This window comes from Lepisosteus platostomus, chromosome 14, assembly GCF_059453375.1.
Source record: "Lepisosteus platostomus isolate fLepPlt1 chromosome 14, fLepPlt1.hap1, whole genome shotgun sequence".
Lineage (NCBI taxonomy): Eukaryota > Metazoa > Chordata > Actinopteri > Semionotiformes > Lepisosteidae > Lepisosteus > Lepisosteus platostomus.
In genome coordinates this window covers 23,444,689-23,462,443 of record NC_142624.1, presented here as the reverse complement: position 1 = coordinate 23,462,443, position 17,755 = coordinate 23,444,689, and the positions used below count along the sequence as shown (strand labels likewise).

The window sequence follows — 17,755 nt, the reverse complement described above, 5'->3', positions numbered from 1 at the left end:
TTTTCTGGAACTGTTCTAATACTAGTTGCAAGCATAATAAGCCATGCTAATTTTCAAAATCCATTTAGGATTTCCATCCTCTGCTTGATCAATGTATTTCCTTTTAAATGATACAGTATATCCAGTTCTGTATTATTTGGGTATAAAACTGACTGTGTGCAGAGTGACTTTTGAGATAATGGATGCTGTTTCAGTACATTGTTTTCCTTATTCTTTCCTTATTATCTCATTGCCTGAAATAATTTGTTTTCTCGACATGTTGCTTACACATAATTTTGAATATTGATTTAGCGTGCTGACTAGGTCACTGGCTATGGTATATACTGCCGTAGCTCAGTATATTGACTCTCTGTGCTAAGCTGCGTGTTCTAATGACATGACTTATATGACATAATCTAAAGCAGAACCACTTTAAACAACATTAAGATTCCCTAAGATTTCAGGCAAAGCAATAGCTTGTGTTTTATGTCATTTCCAGTCCCAGTTTAACATTTTTCTTAATGGTGTCTGTTTTTTACATGAAAGCATTTAAAAACAGATGGTTTGTGTTACTAGAAGTCTTTAGCATATTTGAAGCTGAATGTGCAGCTTGTGTAAATGTAATATTTTGAATTTTAGTACACTATAACATGCTTCACTTAATTTGAATAAGATATTTCATTATGTGCATGAGAATATGCAAATGTTTGCATGTAAAAACTTACTTTCTTTTGCTTCTGTCTTCTGCCAGAATCTGCAAGCTGTTTAAAATAAAACGATAGCAGTTACCATTTTTAAAATTAGCTTTAAGGTTCATAAGAATCAATGACTACCTGAAGAGATATTGTAGCTTTTTTATACATATTTTTAAAATGACAAAATTAGAAGTAGAATGATAAGAAGCCAGCATGCGTTTCAAGGGGAGTTTCTAAGCACAGCTTAAAAAAGAAATACATTTCTCATTTGACTAACCTGTATAAATGCTTCCCACCTTGTGTGCTCTTCCAGTAATCACGGAAGACATACACAGTGCCCTACAAAATTATTCACCCCCGTGCAAAGTTTTCACATTTTTGGAATTGGACTAATATTTTCACTAGATGCTCTAAACCGATAGATCTGTACATGCTGAAAGTAATAAATAATAAATAAATACTTTATTTAAAATATACAGAATTATTGGCACCCTTGGTAAAGATGAGCAAATCAGTGTAAGCTTGATCTTACACTGAAAATATGAGAGAAATCTAAGCTTTCAGTGAGGTAAAATTATTCAAAGAAAAAAAAAATCCTTATAAAAAATATAACTTTTTCTCAAAAACACAGGTGTCACAATTATTGGCACCCCTGCATTTAGTACTTTGTGCACCCTTCCTTTGCCAAGATAACAGCACTGAGTCTTCTCTTTTAATGCTGGATGAGATGGGAGAACACATACAGTATAAAGGGACCTGAGACCATTCCTCCATACAGAATCTCTCCAGATCCTTAGTCTTCGCTTGTGGACTCTCTTCTTCAGCTCACCCCACAAGTTTTCAATGGGGTTTAGGTTTAGGTCAGGGGACTCGGATGGCTACTGCAAAAGCTTGATTCTGTGGTTAGTGAACCATTTCTGTGTGGATTTGGAGGTATGCTTTGGATCATTGTCCTGCTGGAAGATCCAACCAGGACCAGTCTTAGCCTCCTGGCAGAGGGAGCCTGGTTTTGATCTAAAATCTCCTGGTATTTGATGGAGTCCATGATGCCATGTATCCTAACAAGATTCCCAGGGCCTTTGGAAGAAAAACAGCCCTACAACATCACAGATCCACCACCATACTTCACGGTAGGGATTAGATTCTTTTCTGCTTGACCTTGACTCTTTTTATGCCAAACCCACCTCTGGTGTTTGTTGCCAAAAAGCTTTATTTCTGTTTCATCTGACCATAGAACCCGGTTCCAATCAAAGTTCAAGTGATGTTTAGCGAACTCCAGGCATTTACGTTTGTGGTTTGTCGACAGCAGAGGCTTTCTTCTGGTAAGCCTTCCAAATAGTTTGTTGACATGCAGGTGACGTCTAATTGTAGTTTTGGAGAATTGGTGACCCCAGGATGCAACCAACTCCTGTACTTGTCCAACTTTGATCCTTGGAGAACGTTTTGACGCTCGAACCACCTTCCTCACTGTGCGTGGGGGCAAAATACGCTTGTGTCTTCTTCCAGGCAGGTTCACAACAGCGCCAGTTGTTTGAAACTTCTTAATTATTGCCCTAATAGTGGAGATGGGTATTTGCAGGTGTCAAGCTATTTTTTATAGCCATTGCCTGATTTATGAAGGTCAATAACCTTTTGTCTCATTTCATTTTTGTATTCTCTGATCTTCCCCATGTTGATGGATGACTAAGGGTGTTTGGCCTACATGTCACCTCATATTTTATACCCCAGTGAAACAGGAAGTCATCGATGACCACTTAAGAGTACCTAAAGACTCAGGTGTGCTTAAAAAAAGTAAAATATGAATGGGAATATATGTCAATTAGATTTTGTTCCTAGGAATTTTTAGGGGTGCCAATAATTGTGACACCTGTGTTTTTGAGGAAAATTTTTATATTTTTTATAAGGATTTTTTTTCTTTTAATAATTTTACCTCACTGAAAGGTTAGATTTCTCTCATGTTTTCAGTGTAAGACCAAGCTGATAAACAACAAAGACATTTTTTCATAGCCTTTTTTGCTCATCTTTACCATCTTTACCAAGGGTGCCAATAATTCTGGAGGGCACTGTATTTACAAGACTAATGCTTATAATGTATTATGTACTAATGTATTGCATTTCTTTGCTATGGTAAACCTTAATCTGTTCCATTGCAAAGAATAGTTCAGAGTAAATGCATCTATAAATGTTTCTTTGCTATGGTAAACCTTCATCTGTTCCAGTGCAAAGAATAGTTCAGAGTAAATGCATCTATAAATACCCACAAATATGAAATTACAAGCCACAACTCACATAGTGATATGACAAATCAAACATCAAGACCATGCTTTTGAAGCAAGTCATTGATGAATAGCACAGATCAGGAGAAGTTACTTATTCCTTTATCTTGGCTTTTATGGGCAAATGGCAAGAATTAAGTCATTACTGAAAAATAGTTAATCTGAACCTTTTATGGGATATGCTTCAGACATGTAGTAGAGGGTTTTACAGTATGTTCTAAGACAAAAATGTAACATCTGTTCTAAAAGCAAATAGTTACTTACAGACCATGAGCAACACAGTGCATCACCTATTCAACACAACATATCATCTTAACTGTCAAGAATGGTGGTGGAAGAATCATGTTATGGAGATGTTTCTCATCAGTAGGGACTAAGTGATGAGAATTACCTGGGCTTGAATGATGACTTAGCAAAGTGCTGGTGAATCCTAGAGGACAGCCTTTTATAATCACTCAAGAATCTAGAACTAGGGTTTCATTTTAAAAAGTTACATTTTAGCAAGACAATGAACTGAAACACAATACTAGTCAGTCTAGATTGGTTTGACAAGAAGAGAGTTAATGTCCTTGAGTGAACCAGTGAAAAGTTCTTGGTGGAATCTAATAGAAATTTTATGGCAAGACTTGAAGATTGCAGTCCATCAAAAGTTCACAAGAAATTGACAGAAATGGAGGAATTTTGCCAGTAAGAATGTGCAAAATGTACATCATCCCACTGTGCAAAACTGGTAGAATTCTAAAAAAATCTGGCACCAATAGTAGGATCTACAAAGTATTGAACTATGGGGGTGAAATTTTATTTCTTCACTGCTGCTTTTGCTGACATGCAACCTCAATAATGTATAGCAGTGCTCGGTCTAATCATTATAGGTTTCAACAAAATAATGTTGATTTGAAAAACGAATGTATACATTGCCTGTAATTAATCAAATGTATGTAGATGTTAATTATCATATATTAACTGAATGTAAAAACAGCAAATTAAATCTGGTATAAATATGTTTCTTTTCAAACTTAACATTTGTTTTATCATATCAAATAAAATTATGAAGAATGTTGTATTTCTCAGTTAATTAGTAATAAAAATATTCATTAATTTAAAAAAATATTCTTTAAATGTTATTTTATTGTTTTTTTCATCAATATTAATCCTTAATTTATGTTTAACTTTGAATTTTGATATTATTTCTCAAGTTATCTAAAATAAATACAAAATTTAAAATTAAATTTGAGGACTTTAGCTGTAGATTTCAACACCTTTAAAAAAACTTTTCCGTATGTAGTATTGGAAGGAGTTTCTTAATTTTCCTCCTCCCTTTTGTTGTTTAAAAGCAAAGGCCTATTTTATGGCTCAAGCATATTTTTTTGTTAGAAACATGAGACTGGTGTGTGGAGCTTGCTGGAGGAAGCTGACAAGATAGCAGAAGGTAATGAAGATGAGAAAGATGTATATGGTGCCATGGCAAAAACATTAAGTGAAGCTTGGAAGGCTCTGATTGACCACTTGGAAAAGAGGAGAGCACTCTTGTATCTGGCCTCAGAATTCTTTGACAAGGCCTTGGAGGTGAGCACTTTTTTGTTTTCTTGCTTGTTATTCCTATGTTCTGAAAAAAGGCATTTTTTATTCTGTCAGATAAGTCAATTGAGAACAGATTATCTGGTGACCCATCAGGGTGTTGACTAGAGCAATTTGCAGGAAATACATTGCTCAAAGGTACCAGAGCAACATCAGGACTTTAATACAACCCTCCATTCCCAGAGCCCTAATGCTGCATAATCCATGGTGCTACTGTATAATTTCTTTTGTATGTGTTTCTTATTTAAGAGACATTTGTGTGTTCTTGCAGTCTTTTATATTAAGTCCTTTACTTCCATGGATCCATGATCAATTTTCTATGATGCTGAAAGTCAAATTCTAAGTATGAAAGTGATGTTGATTAGGTGGAAATTTGTGCAGTCTGCTCAACTAATATGTCAATTCGATTCGATTAGCATTGTAGCCTTGCGGTGTTGGGGCCCTGTTTTCAATTCCTGGAATGCTATCTGTGTGGAGTTTGTGTGTTCTCCTTGTGTTCACATGGGATTCCTCCAGGTGCTCTAGTTTCCTCATCCAGTCCAAAAACATACTGGTAGGTTAATTGACTTCTGGGAAAATATGACCTGGTGTTAGTGTTCGTGTCTGTGCCTGGGTGTGCCCTGCGATAGCCTGGAGACCCTTTCAGGGAGTATTCTGTCTTGCACCTTTTGCTTACAGAGATAGGCTCTGGCTCCCACATGACCTATGCCTGAGGTTTAAAGAAGAAACTTATCAACCTTAAGTGTTGTCAGTAGGATATGGATTGTGGTTACTTTTGGTTGCAGAATGACCATTGATGAAATAATGTATTTCATTTGCAGTAGGCAAATGTAGAATAGTTTATTGACAGCTGCTACCTGTAATTGATTAAAAAGTGGTTTGGAATTGGAAAAGATTGAAGCTCATTTAATGAGCCAAAGTGATGAACCAGAGTAGTGAGGGTTAGGTTTAGAATTACTGTAAATTAAAACAGAATACGTGCACTCACGTTTTCTAGTACTTAATATGTTTATCTCTTGTCTTGGTTTTCATATATGCTTACTTAGTACACAGTCAGCAGTATTCTTAAGCTGTTTTATGGGTGTTCTATTGAAACATGGTTCATTATCTTTCTTCTTCATGTGAAATCATAAATTTGAAGTGCACCAAAACGTTTGCATGAGCTTAGCATTAAACGGTGTATATTATATTGAGACACCTCTGACTTCTGGAGAACAACTCTGAATGTTGTCTTTGCTAATCTCTCCAGCAGAAAGGAACCTAATTTTGCAGAGCTATTACAATAAAGAAGGCTCGTTTTCATTGAATGTGTGCTGCTGAAAGCCGCTTTTCTGCTTCAATTAAAAATACAGTACAAGAAAATCATATCCTTTCACAGGTATAAACAACAAAGCAGAAATGAGACAAATGGAAGAGTAAATGAATGCAATTGCCCTTGGCTTTATCCATCCAGGTTCAAGTGTTCCACCTCCAACATGTTATGCAGAAGCCTCTGAAATGTTTCATGCTGATGGAGATTTGATGAAATGTTAATAATGAAGAGCATCAAAGGCCCTGGAAGCAGGTGTTTTTTTGGTGTCACAACAAACACCCGCTTGAATGAGTCTGCTGGAGTTGATGTTAGATAATTAGCGTTTAATTTAAAAAATGCATTGCTTTTTCAGGTTTTGTCTTACAATCAAGCAGTATTTTACTAATCATGTCAGATTAAATGCAGTGTTCATGAAGAATGAACATTATTGTTTAAACATATTCAACATTTTGCCATCACAAAAAAAGTACACTTTTATTTAAACAATGGTTGATACAGACAGGAACATTTAAAGTATCTGAAATATTCAGCACTTGCTCCATCTACTGTATATCTACTAGCAAGCCTAAAATTTGAAACCTTTTTTAAAACCATTTGACACATTTGAGATATTGCTCGACTCTTTTTGTAAAACATATTTAGTAAATGCTGTGTTTCTGTCCGTGTACTCTAATAGTTAGGTATTAATGCTGGATCAGAAAATATTGTATCCTGAGAGAAAAGCTGTTTCTTTTTGGTGGTGTTTGATAATGTGATGCATAATGTTCCACTGCCGGTCTCAACAGGAAAATACCAAGCACAAACGTCCTACACAAAGTTTACAGATATTTTGTGGAAATGATCTCTGTATTATTATTACCTATTCATTGATCCATTTTGTCTTTTATTTTGGTGCAGTTTGCTATAAAAATAGATGAAGCTGAAGATTTCCATCATCACGCCAAGGAGTTTCACAAACCTGAGTGCTTGAAAGAGCTTCTGCAGAAACAGAATTGCATAAAAAAGGGCAAGTAACCTGTATGAGTGGTCTCTTCATAAACCTTCAATAAATCATCTGCAGACCTTTAAAATGCCCCATGAGAATAGTAATTTCCTTGCAGAAGTATGGTGGAGTCTCTAATATTTGTAGCTCAAAATATTATTACTTTCAAATCCCCTTTTCCTCAAACTACAATTTTCTTATGTTGACTTAAAAGGTGTTTGGGTGTCTCTCGGGCATTACATTCATGGGATAGATAAAATAGCAATATCCATTAGAAACAAATGGCAGTGCACTTAGCTTTATATTGACAGTGTAGAAGAGTAATGGATTGAATCTTCAGCACATTATATTGACAGTGCAACAGATTGGATTATAAGCAAACTGAAAGCAGTCAGTCCAACATAACATTTATAGGTCTAGGCCTGGGTTGTCTGAGGTTGGTGTGTTTCAAGGATTTATAGAGGGTAAGTTCTTAGAAGCTTGATCATAATGTAAGAAAGTTACTTTCCACTATTCGGTTCATTTAGATTTTCACCTCTTTTTGCCTTTGTCTCATAATAAATGCTGTTTTTCCATTTTAGCTCACCAAATAATTAAAAAACAACCATGTTTCTTTTGTTTTTAAGTAAATAGATTTTATTCTTAATTACTTTTGTTTTCTGATGGCTTGATAATTATTATTATATAATTATTATTCTTTCTGACAGATCTGGATTTTGTTCATATACATTTCTTACAGTTCTCTTAGAAAAATCAATGGCCCTTCTAAACAAAAGTCAAGAGCTTCTGGACTTCATAAGAAATGTTAAAGTGGATGAAGCAGTGATAAACCACGATTTGTGTAATGGGGCTTGTAGCAGCTGTCTGAAGGTGGAAAGTCTGATGGAGATGCTTCAGGACAGGAGAAGGCAGGTGGGGGAGCAGATGAAACAACAGCGCCTTGATCTGGAGCAAATTCTGCACATCTGTCACTGGGACCAACAGGAACAGGAAGTAAGTCGAAAAGTGTGTAGTACTAAAATTTCCCTGAGATGCAGATAAGAAAACATCATGATCATTAAAATGCTTTTAAAAGAAGTTTTGCGTGTAAAAAATAAAAGAAATCTTTTTTATTTAGTGTTGTGCTTGCTTATATACCTAATATATTGATATTTACGTCAGTAAATATCAGTTTGTCTTGAATCGTAATTAAATAAAACTTACCTTTTGAATAGCACACATATCTCATCACACATGCCTTTGCAACTCAAGTTAATTTCAACTGTTGGAAGGTATTATACTCCGAATAGTGTGATGCTACTATGACGAAGCTGCTTTGCTAAGATTCATACATTCCAAAGAGATTTTTTAGTCATTTATATTATTATAGATTAAACATGTTATGTGAGTAAAGAAGACTACTTCAGTGTGGCTCCTTGAACAATCCAAAGGCCACGGTGAATTAGGTAATGGTACTGTGGCCACTATCAAGTACACTCTCACCAAAACATAAGCATGTTGTATAAACTTGTCTAAAGTACATTCATGGTCACAGAAATGTACTTTATACACTGTATTAAGTTATTTAAAGTGCTGGATTACACTGGCAAACATTTTTATGCATGCAATACGTTTGTATGCACAAAAGCTGATTACAGAAACAATTACAGAAATGTCTTTACCTTGTCACTGGATATTGAGGCAGTGGCAACATGTTGCCGTTAATATTAAGTAATGTTGTTAATATTGTTTCCGAACTATGAATTTAAATCTCCATTTTATCAAATAAGAAACAGCAAGGACAGTACTGTTTTTGTAAGACATAGTAAATCTTCGGTTTGTACGACAGTCTGTTTTAAAACAACAAAAACAACCATTTATAATAAGTAATAATAAGAGGTTTTAAAGCAGCAAATTGTGCCATGTTCAGTTTGTCAATGTCAGGATAGTACTGAATATTGGTTTGACCTGTCCTACACAATAACTTGTGATTCTGGGAAAGTAAGATTTCCTGTATGCCTTTATGTAGACTTGCACTGCTCTAGCCAAATTCTTCACAATGTTTTTTTAAAAAGCTGCTGGACTTTAGCACCTGTGAAAGAAATCATATACTTTAAAGTTAATTATATTACTGTGCTGCAATATTATTTAGAATATTTTAGCTTTTTATCAATTTATAATGTTGAATAAATGCATGTATTTGAAATTGCATTGACCCATATATGTGTGATTAATTAATTTACCAGTTAACAATTTGCACTAATAATTGCTTTGGAATTAAAGACTTACACACATAAAGAATACTTGGTAAAAAAAATAAAAAGTGAGTACATATGATATTCCACTCTTATTAATTTTATTTCCCTTATTTCACATGAATTAGTCATGAGCAATCACTTTAATTTATGTTAAAATCTAAGAAGGACTAATTGTACAGTCTGTATAAATAAACAGTTGGTAAGGTGTTTGAGGCCTCAGTTATAACAATTCTGTTATAAAATAAAAATTGTGTATTTACAAAAAAATTGTAGGTTACTCAGTGGTTCAAGGAAAATGCTGAAGAATACTTAGAAAGAGATCAGCTGGGTTCAACACTGTCAGAAAATGAAGATTTGCTTCAGGAATACAGAGTATTTGAATTAAAAGCTAAGGTAAGATGTCTGCCATGCCGGGAAGCACTCTTCACATTGATGAGATTTAGTAGTTTTGAATGTTTTAAATTTAGTAGTTTTAAAACCAGACATGGAGTAAATCAGGTAAGTGAGGCCCAGATGGAAACAGAAGTAGAGAATGTTTAAAGTTTCTTGTTTGTTTCATTAATAATAAGTATTTTATGTCTGAAAGATGACACTCAAATCATAAACTACACTTCTATATATTTAATTTCTTAATTCATTTTGATTTTGTGACTGGAAAGCAATTTTTTAAACATCTTTAGGATTTCAATTTGTAAACAAGTTAAATATATTAACATAGTTTATTTATGAGTTGTATGACTACTGGTATCTAGGTTTATTATCATTCCCATATTTTAAAGGTTGTAATATGGAAAGCAAAGCATTTTGAAAATATTGATGAAGAAAGGTCTTGCTTAGTAATTCCCAGAATTATACAGACAGGACTCTGAAATTGTAAACTGGAATCTTTAATTATGTCCCATTGGGAGTGTTCATTTTCCTTTGCACTTGCATATAATTAGCACTTCACTTTCTCCTTGGTGGATTTAAGTCCAGGCTTCTGTGACATGCTTGTCATGTTCACTTGAGTTCTCAGATGCTCTACTTTCATCTATTTTTCAATCTTTGCATGCTGGTGTTGAATAAATTCTCCTCATTAACGTGTTCTGCTGAATTAAGGCTCTTCTGTATCTTGGTATTCAAAAGCCAATGTACTAGCATAATATCACATAATTAACATAACATCTACCCAAATGGCTAAAGCAAATGGATTCATGACTTTAGGCTTTGCATATGATGATCCCTAATTTTTATGATGATTTTATGATGATAGAGATATTAAAATATTCTGGTTCAGAAAATGGTTCTGGCATTAGATGATAAATGAAAAGGATAACAAAATCTGATTAAAATGTCTAGAAATGCACTTCATCAAGTTTTTTTTTCTCAAACTAACATGAAGAGAGTATGAGTTAAGGAATCCTGGATTCCAGTTAAAATAATACACTTCAGAAGAGTTTATATATGTCAATTAACAGTAAACAAATGGTGTTAACAGTAGTATTCTTGTTTTCATGTGCACTGGAGTTTTAATTTTTGATTTACCATTACAGGATTAATTGAAATTAGCAATTAACCTTGAATATACTCTTTTTATTTTGTTTGGTTATACGGTACATTTGAAATTTGAATGCTGTGTTCACTATACATATGTTATTGTGTGGTTAAAGGTTCTGTTGCTAGGGCATGCATGGCAAAAGCTTTGAGATACCTTAAAGTGTTAAACTCACTACACAGAACTCCATTTAAATAATTGCCCTAAAAACTATTATTTAAATTGTTATAAATCTTTGTAATTTTCTATGTTTTCTGCATTCTTACAGACTTAGTATCACTTTATAAAGAGAAAGCACCTGAAAAGCTTAGAAAACGATGATAACTAGTTCAATTAGATTTTTAAGTGTTTTGCTGTAATGAACATCTACAAGACTATATCCCTCCAGGACAGGGTTCGAGAACCTCTGGTCTAAACCAGTAAGGTTTTGAAAAGAGCAGTCATTATCCCCCTTGAACATGGCTGATAAAAGAATTCTGAAACAGAAGTTTACAGGTGAGGTGACAATTCCTGGTGGGCTTTTTGTCTTCTGACTTTTTGTTCTTCTTGAGCTCTCAGTTACATACTGTAGTTGGCCTAATTATTTAATAGTTATACCTCTTACCTGTTTCTGAGGTGTTGTACAGATGAGAGTACTTTTAGTACTTTTAAAGCACATTTAGAAGTGTCATTTATATGTCTAACTAAGAAAATAATTAGGTTTGATTGACTACTCAGGTTGGAACAAAAACAGAAACCATTAGGCCCTCTAGGAATTCTAAATTGTTCAGCTAGTCAACATGGATAAGGAACAACAATAATAACGCTTAATTCCCTTCATCTTCACGTATTATCACCACTAAAATGATTTTGCTTTACCCAGGATTGGAGTTCATCTGTTGTGAAGCTGATAGCACAAGCCTCTGAAATTCTCATGGCAGAAAGCTATACAGAAAAGGAGTTTGTGATGCATCGAAATCAAAAACTTAAAGCACTTCATGAAGAATTCTGGCACCTAATGAAGGAAAGGTGGGCAAACCTACAGGAAACCAATGCTTTTTTTATCAGTGCCAATAAGGTAGGTATTCCTCTGCTCTTTCAGTTGATCAAGGTACCCATCCAAGAATGTGTGAATTTTTGTTTTACTAAAAAGAGAGTATATTCTATGAAAATTCAATTTAACTACATTTCAGAATATACAATTCGAAATATTTGAATTGCCCTTTGTCCATTTGTCCTTTATAATTACATTTTCAAATATTCTTAATATGTTGCTTTGTCACCTTGGAATAAGTACGTTTCTGTTTTGCATGTGTTATGAAAACACTGCCATCTGGTGTAATTAGACATTAAAGCACTACCTAAATAGACAAAGGTTTTAGAATAGCTGTGGATGGTTATCTGATGTGATTAATCACAGTGAATTATAAATAATTTCCTCAGAAACTTAAGATGAAGCCGAGTCTTGGTCTTTTAATAGATCTCTGTCATTTTGTATTTGAGCCCTTTTGAATATTGAGCAATATCTCTTCATTATTGCAGATCGATGGAATCAATTCCACATCATAGACTATGCCCTGAAATATGTATATATTTGAAATTTGTATATACTGTATATAGTATGTAAACTGTAATTCTGTACTTTCAGTGGAAAAAGCAAATAAATAAATATAACAGAAATAACAGTAAAATATATTTTTACTTTTTATCACTAATGAGGTAAATCAAGTTACAATTATCTACTCTTTAAAATGACTTTTTTGTAGAGCTATGAGTCTAATGTACAGAGAAAGCAAAAGATGTTGGGCCCTCAATGTGACAGATATTAAGCTGCTTTCCAGAACATTGTTAATTGCAAGTTCTGGCTCTTTATCTACTGCACATTGTTGGAAAGGGTATTGAAACCACTCGTGGCTTGTAAGTCACTCGCTGCCGAAATTAGGGGAGGCATAGATCATTGTGCATTGTTGCGATAAAAACAAGATAAGTTAAATGTGATTGTTTTAGAGTTAACTTGAGAAACTGAATGCATTTTAAAATATTTTCCATGACTTTAATTTAATTTGAATGGTGAGAGATCCCTATAGAAATTTTCTCAATTATATGTTGCCATTTATGTTGAATACTAAAGTAATGGCAAAATCCATAAACAGCAAAATTTACTTTCAACATCTCTTCAACAAAGCCCCAACAAAATACTTTAACACAACATTTTAAAATCGTCAGACTGAGGATGTTAAATTAAGGTTTAAAGGTAAATACATCTTAAATATTTAGTATATTTCATATTTCATTTGTGTTTCTGTATATAAAATATCCCTTTTACCATATTAAATTCTGTTCTTTTCAAACCTAATAGGCTTTTGAAGTCCTCGGGAACATTGAGAGTCACATAAAGGGTCTAAAATCACGGTGTCTGAGCTTGCCTGAGTTAGCCAAGAAGCATGAAGAACTGCAAAGAAATATTAAAGAAACTGCAGCTGAAGCTCTACAAAGGGGACACGTCTTTCTGAACAAAACCAGTTCACAAAGGTGTGTATTGAATCGATTATATTGCATTTTTTAAGTGCAAAAGTCCTAAAGAATGTATGCTGTATTACATTTTAAATAATAAGGAAATGTTAAACTCATAGTTTCTTATAATTTATAAGGACAATCATTCTAGTTTGACACTATTGCTTATCTTTAAAATAATTGGCATTTTTAACAAGGAAAACAATATACTGTATGTTGCCAGAAAATGGCATGAAATTATGATAATTATAAAAAGAATTGAACCGCTGTTTGCAGAATTGAGCTACCACTACTTGTTAAAGGTGTTCTAAGATTTACAAATCCTAGGCCTAAATACAACACAATGTTTATATATAAATATACAATCATGTTTAATTCATTTCTTGCCTCACAATGCTGTCTGCAGCATACAAGTCAATGGAGTTAAGAAGATGATGGGATATATCCAGGAGAGAGTGGAGCAGCTCAGTGGTCAGTGCTATGCTCACAAAGAACTCACATCAAAGAGGCAGCAGCTTATAACATCTTTTGAAGACCTTGTAGATAAGGTATATAATTTGTCATTTTCATAATGGTACCCTTTCCTTGATTGTTATGTTTTATCTGGTTCACTTAACACTGTCTGTGTTTGACAAGAGAATATTAGCACAGGTGACTGCAGAGAAGTCTAAAAAGTTGGAATAGAGTCTGTTATTTGTTTTTCTCATTTTTGGTGAGGATATTTACATGCAATTTTGCTTCTGGAGAGGCCCAGAACGTGGTTTGCACTTAGCCTTTCATTACATTGGCGGCTCGAGATACTGCTGATGATAATGTACATCCATAATGTACTTTTATGGATGACGTGTACAGTAGGTGGTTCAGGTTTTTCTGTAATTCCTTCCCTCGCCTGTGAGGTTGGGGTTTAAATAACTATAAATAAAATAAATGGTTCACAAAAAGATTCAGTAACTGATAGTACCTCCTTGACCAGTAGTTACCTCATAGACATATCCTGGAGCTGTTCATCAGTCTCTGACTCTTAAGGAGTTTTGGCCTATTCTTCCTTACAAGACCATGACATTTGTGCATTTTCTTGCATGAACAGCTCACTTTAAGTCCTACCATAATACTTCAAGCTGGTTTGAATCCAGGCTTTAACTTGGCCAGTGTGAAATGTGAAATTTCTTAATGAGATCCTCTTGTAAGTTAAAATCATTCTCTTTGTGCATAACCACTTTCGGCCAGGTTCAGCTGAGGAATAAATGGCCTGACATTCTTTTCCAGACTTTACTAATATACCAATGAATTCATGGTTTCATCAATGAAGGCAAGATCCTGTGGCAGCAAAGCAGCTTCAAAGCATGATACTGTTTCAAAATTAAGTTCTTCCATTGGAGGTGAATGTTTGGTTGGAGGTCAATTTCAAGTTTTGTCTGTTATGTAAAGAGAATATTCTTCTAGTTGTCAAGTGGATCATGTGTTCAGGTGTTCGTTGGAGACTTGAAAAAAGCTGCTTAATTCTTTTTAGAGAGCATTGATTGCTTCCTGGCTGTCTGTCTATGAACCCATTCTTGTTCAGTCTTTTCCTGAATCTAATCATCCATTTTCTAACTGCTTCTTCTACTTCAGGGTCACAGGGGAACCAGAGCCTATTCTGGCAAGCAAGGGTACACCCTGGATGGGACACCAGTCCATCTCAGGGCAGACATACAGACAAAATGCAGACACACACCTAGTGCATATTTTCCCAGAATCCAGTTAACCTACCAGTATGTTTTTGGACTGTGGGAGGAAACCTGAGCATCTGGAAGAATCATTTAAACATGGGGAGAAAATACAAACTCCGTACTGATAGAACCACTAGTCCATAATTGAACTGTGGGCCTCAGCACTGCAAGGCAGCAATGCTAACCACTGCACCACCATGCCACCCTAAATGTAATACTTAGTACATAAAAACAGCAAAATACACATTCTGATTCCAGCACAGTTTTTTATATGTATTTTTGCATAACCACTTTCTTCAAAAATGTTTAAAAATGCATCCAGGTGAATCCTGCACATTGGTCGTGGTGGAGGGGAGTCCCCATTACCTGTAAAGCACTTTGAGTGGAGTGTCCAGAAAAGCGCTATATATAAGTGTAAGCAATTATTAATATTATTATTATTATTATTCTTTCTAAAGGTATCTGGGTGGATACAGAACTGCAGCAGTTATCTTTCCAGCAGCTTGGAACCTGGGTTAATCTTGTCAGAATCTGAAGATGTGTTAAACAAACACTTGGAATTTTCATCTCAGGCACAGGTAAAATTGAAACTGTATGTGTGAAATTTGTAAAAGTAAATTAATATGTGTTTTATGCGATAAGTAATTATCTGATGAATATTCTGGAAAGAGCACAAAAGCCATGGTATGCTAGTTTGGTTCTATACGATCAATATAAAATCAGGTTCTTTTGCATTTGTCATCTAAGGGCGTTGCAAACGAGTTGGAAGTAATTGCAGAAATCATAAAGGAACTCAAAATATATGAGTCTTCAGAAGTTACAGAACTTTCCAATAAAGCATGCTTACTGAAGGAAGAGCTGAAAACCCTCACAAGAAACATATGTGCGCGAACTGAAAACTTGAAAAGTTATGTGACATTCTTAAGGTCTGCAGAAGAGGTAAGGCTATTACATATTTTAATATTACAAATTTAAACTTACAAACATGCTTTGATGTAATCTCTTGGCACCTGACTAGTCACAACATTGAGTCTGATGCAGTATACAATAGCTGCCGTGCTTTTGAAAAATAAGAGAAAAATGGAAACAGGTAAAGGTAATATCTAGCAGCACATTTGAGAGTTGTGATAATCTATAGATGTTTAGCATTTGCCAGAGTAGAAGAAAATAGTTGTGTTGAAGGCTGCCACAAGATGATGGTTTTCAGCACTGTGACAGGGCTGGGATAAGCATTACATGGCCAACAAATAAATATAAGAAGAAAGCTAACTGATTACAGCCACCCTTGTAAAATAGTGATAACTTTATTCACACTGTGTTCTTTCACATTTGAAAAGATTGATGAGCAAATGCAAAGTTTACAAGAATACTACAAGTTGAAGCCTACTGAAGATAACAATGATGAAGACAGTAATTCAGTGAAGGAAACAGCTGACTCAAAGTGGCAGTCTCTTTTGGAGAGGTTTCTTACTATGCAGGACTTGGGAAACAATTTCCTGACTTCAGCTGCAATGGTAACTATTATAATTTGCAACAATAATGGTAAAAGGTATCTATTCAAATAGAATAGAATGATTTTGTAAGCCTCTTGGCCAGGTCCTCAGTACATTTATATATTTTTACTGATGAAAATAAAAAGTGTGTTTTACAGGAATTGGCAGTGTATTGGTAAATAATTTGTTCTCTGTTTAAATGAATATCAGATGAAGAAACTTTGCTGAAACATAATACCCAATAAAATCCATACCAATATAATCAAGATAGTGGCATGGAAAGACATTTTTGATATATGTAAACATTTTACTTCTAAAAACAGTTGAACTAATTGATCTTCACTATTGGGATAATTTGCTTAAGGCTGCTGAAAATGCAGTGATTGACAATACACAAATCCTTTCTTCAGAGTTTAATATGTTATTTTTGGAAACCATCATTCATAGGGGAAATGGATCATAATTTAACAGAGTACCGAGAACACAAGAGCAGTTCTTTACTTACTGTATTATATCCTCAAAGGGTTTACAAGACACAAGACTAAAAATATTCTTTGTATCCATTCTGCAGATACCTTGTCTCACTGTAAAGCTCACACTCTCTAAATTTTTTTTGACTGCTGCAAACAGTTTGAGGTCCCCTGATACATCTGTTTTTCAACGATATGTAGGTCACTGAGAGCCTGAACCTAAATGTCAGGACAGCCATAACTGTTGTGGAAAACACAGTTGAGGACCTGAATAAGAAGAAAGTTGCACTCACAGATATGTGGACCACTTGGCAGCTTCACGTTAACCAGATGAAATCTGTTAAAAAACAGTGGAAGAAATTTAAAGAACAACTTAAAAAGGTAAGAAAATATTTTTTTTTCTGTAGTAGTAATTGCTTTTTTTAAAAAACATCCCAATCATTTAATCATTTTTGCAACATTATTGAACAAAGTCTTCCAATATACTCTACAATTCCAACTACTAATGTTTATCTTAGATAATACATGGAGTAAGAAATAATGTGCAAAAGAAGGCGTAGGCTCCCATAGTAAACACCATTTTAACAGATGTGACAGATGATACTGTACCTAAATACAATGGACACCATTGATCTTGATGCTACAATACACAAAGAAATCCCAAAACATTTAGAATGAAAAATGAGGGGAAGACTCCAAAGAAAATGGAAAAGGAATTTACACTGAAAGATCAAAGGAGAACCAAAGGGAAAAATGATCAAAAGTAAAAACAAATGTTCAGGTAAACAAGTGCATATACTTAAATGCTAGCCGTATTATAAAATGTACAGTATATGAGATAAAAGCTATCATTTCCACCTGGGAGATGACTTATAATCTAGTGAAGAGCAAAGATTTTTTTTGTGCTGGTAGTAAAAACTTTTGAGGTAAACACTGTGCCAGAAGAGGCTACTTGAGGTAGCCTGTTGGTATTTATGTTTACATATCATTTACAGTA

The 17,755-nt window shown here is 34.4% G+C and overlaps 1 protein-coding gene across 2 annotated transcripts in view; it reads left to right on the top strand.

The window, feature by feature from the left end:
* Nucleotides 1–17,755, top strand: part of ccdc141 (coiled-coil domain containing 141) — a 41,002-nt gene that overhangs the window by 2,345 nt on the left and 20,902 nt on the right. For both annotated transcript variants that reach the window (XM_088605140.1, XM_088605139.1), the window contains exons 3-13: nt 4,325–4,516; nt 6,738–6,846; nt 7,562–7,815; nt 9,333–9,452; nt 11,456–11,650; nt 12,932–13,104; nt 13,493–13,634; nt 15,254–15,373; nt 15,543–15,734; nt 16,133–16,309; nt 16,960–17,139. In XM_088605140.1, the coding sequence (XP_088461266.1) occupies nt 4,325–4,516; nt 6,738–6,846; nt 7,562–7,815; nt 9,333–9,452; nt 11,456–11,650; nt 12,932–13,104; nt 13,493–13,634; nt 15,254–15,373; nt 15,543–15,734; nt 16,133–16,309; nt 16,960–17,139 (1,854 nt within the window). The remainder of the gene's footprint in view (nt 1–4,324; nt 4,517–6,737; nt 6,847–7,561; nt 7,816–9,332; nt 9,453–11,455; nt 11,651–12,931; nt 13,105–13,492; nt 13,635–15,253; nt 15,374–15,542; nt 15,735–16,132; nt 16,310–16,959; nt 17,140–17,755) is intronic.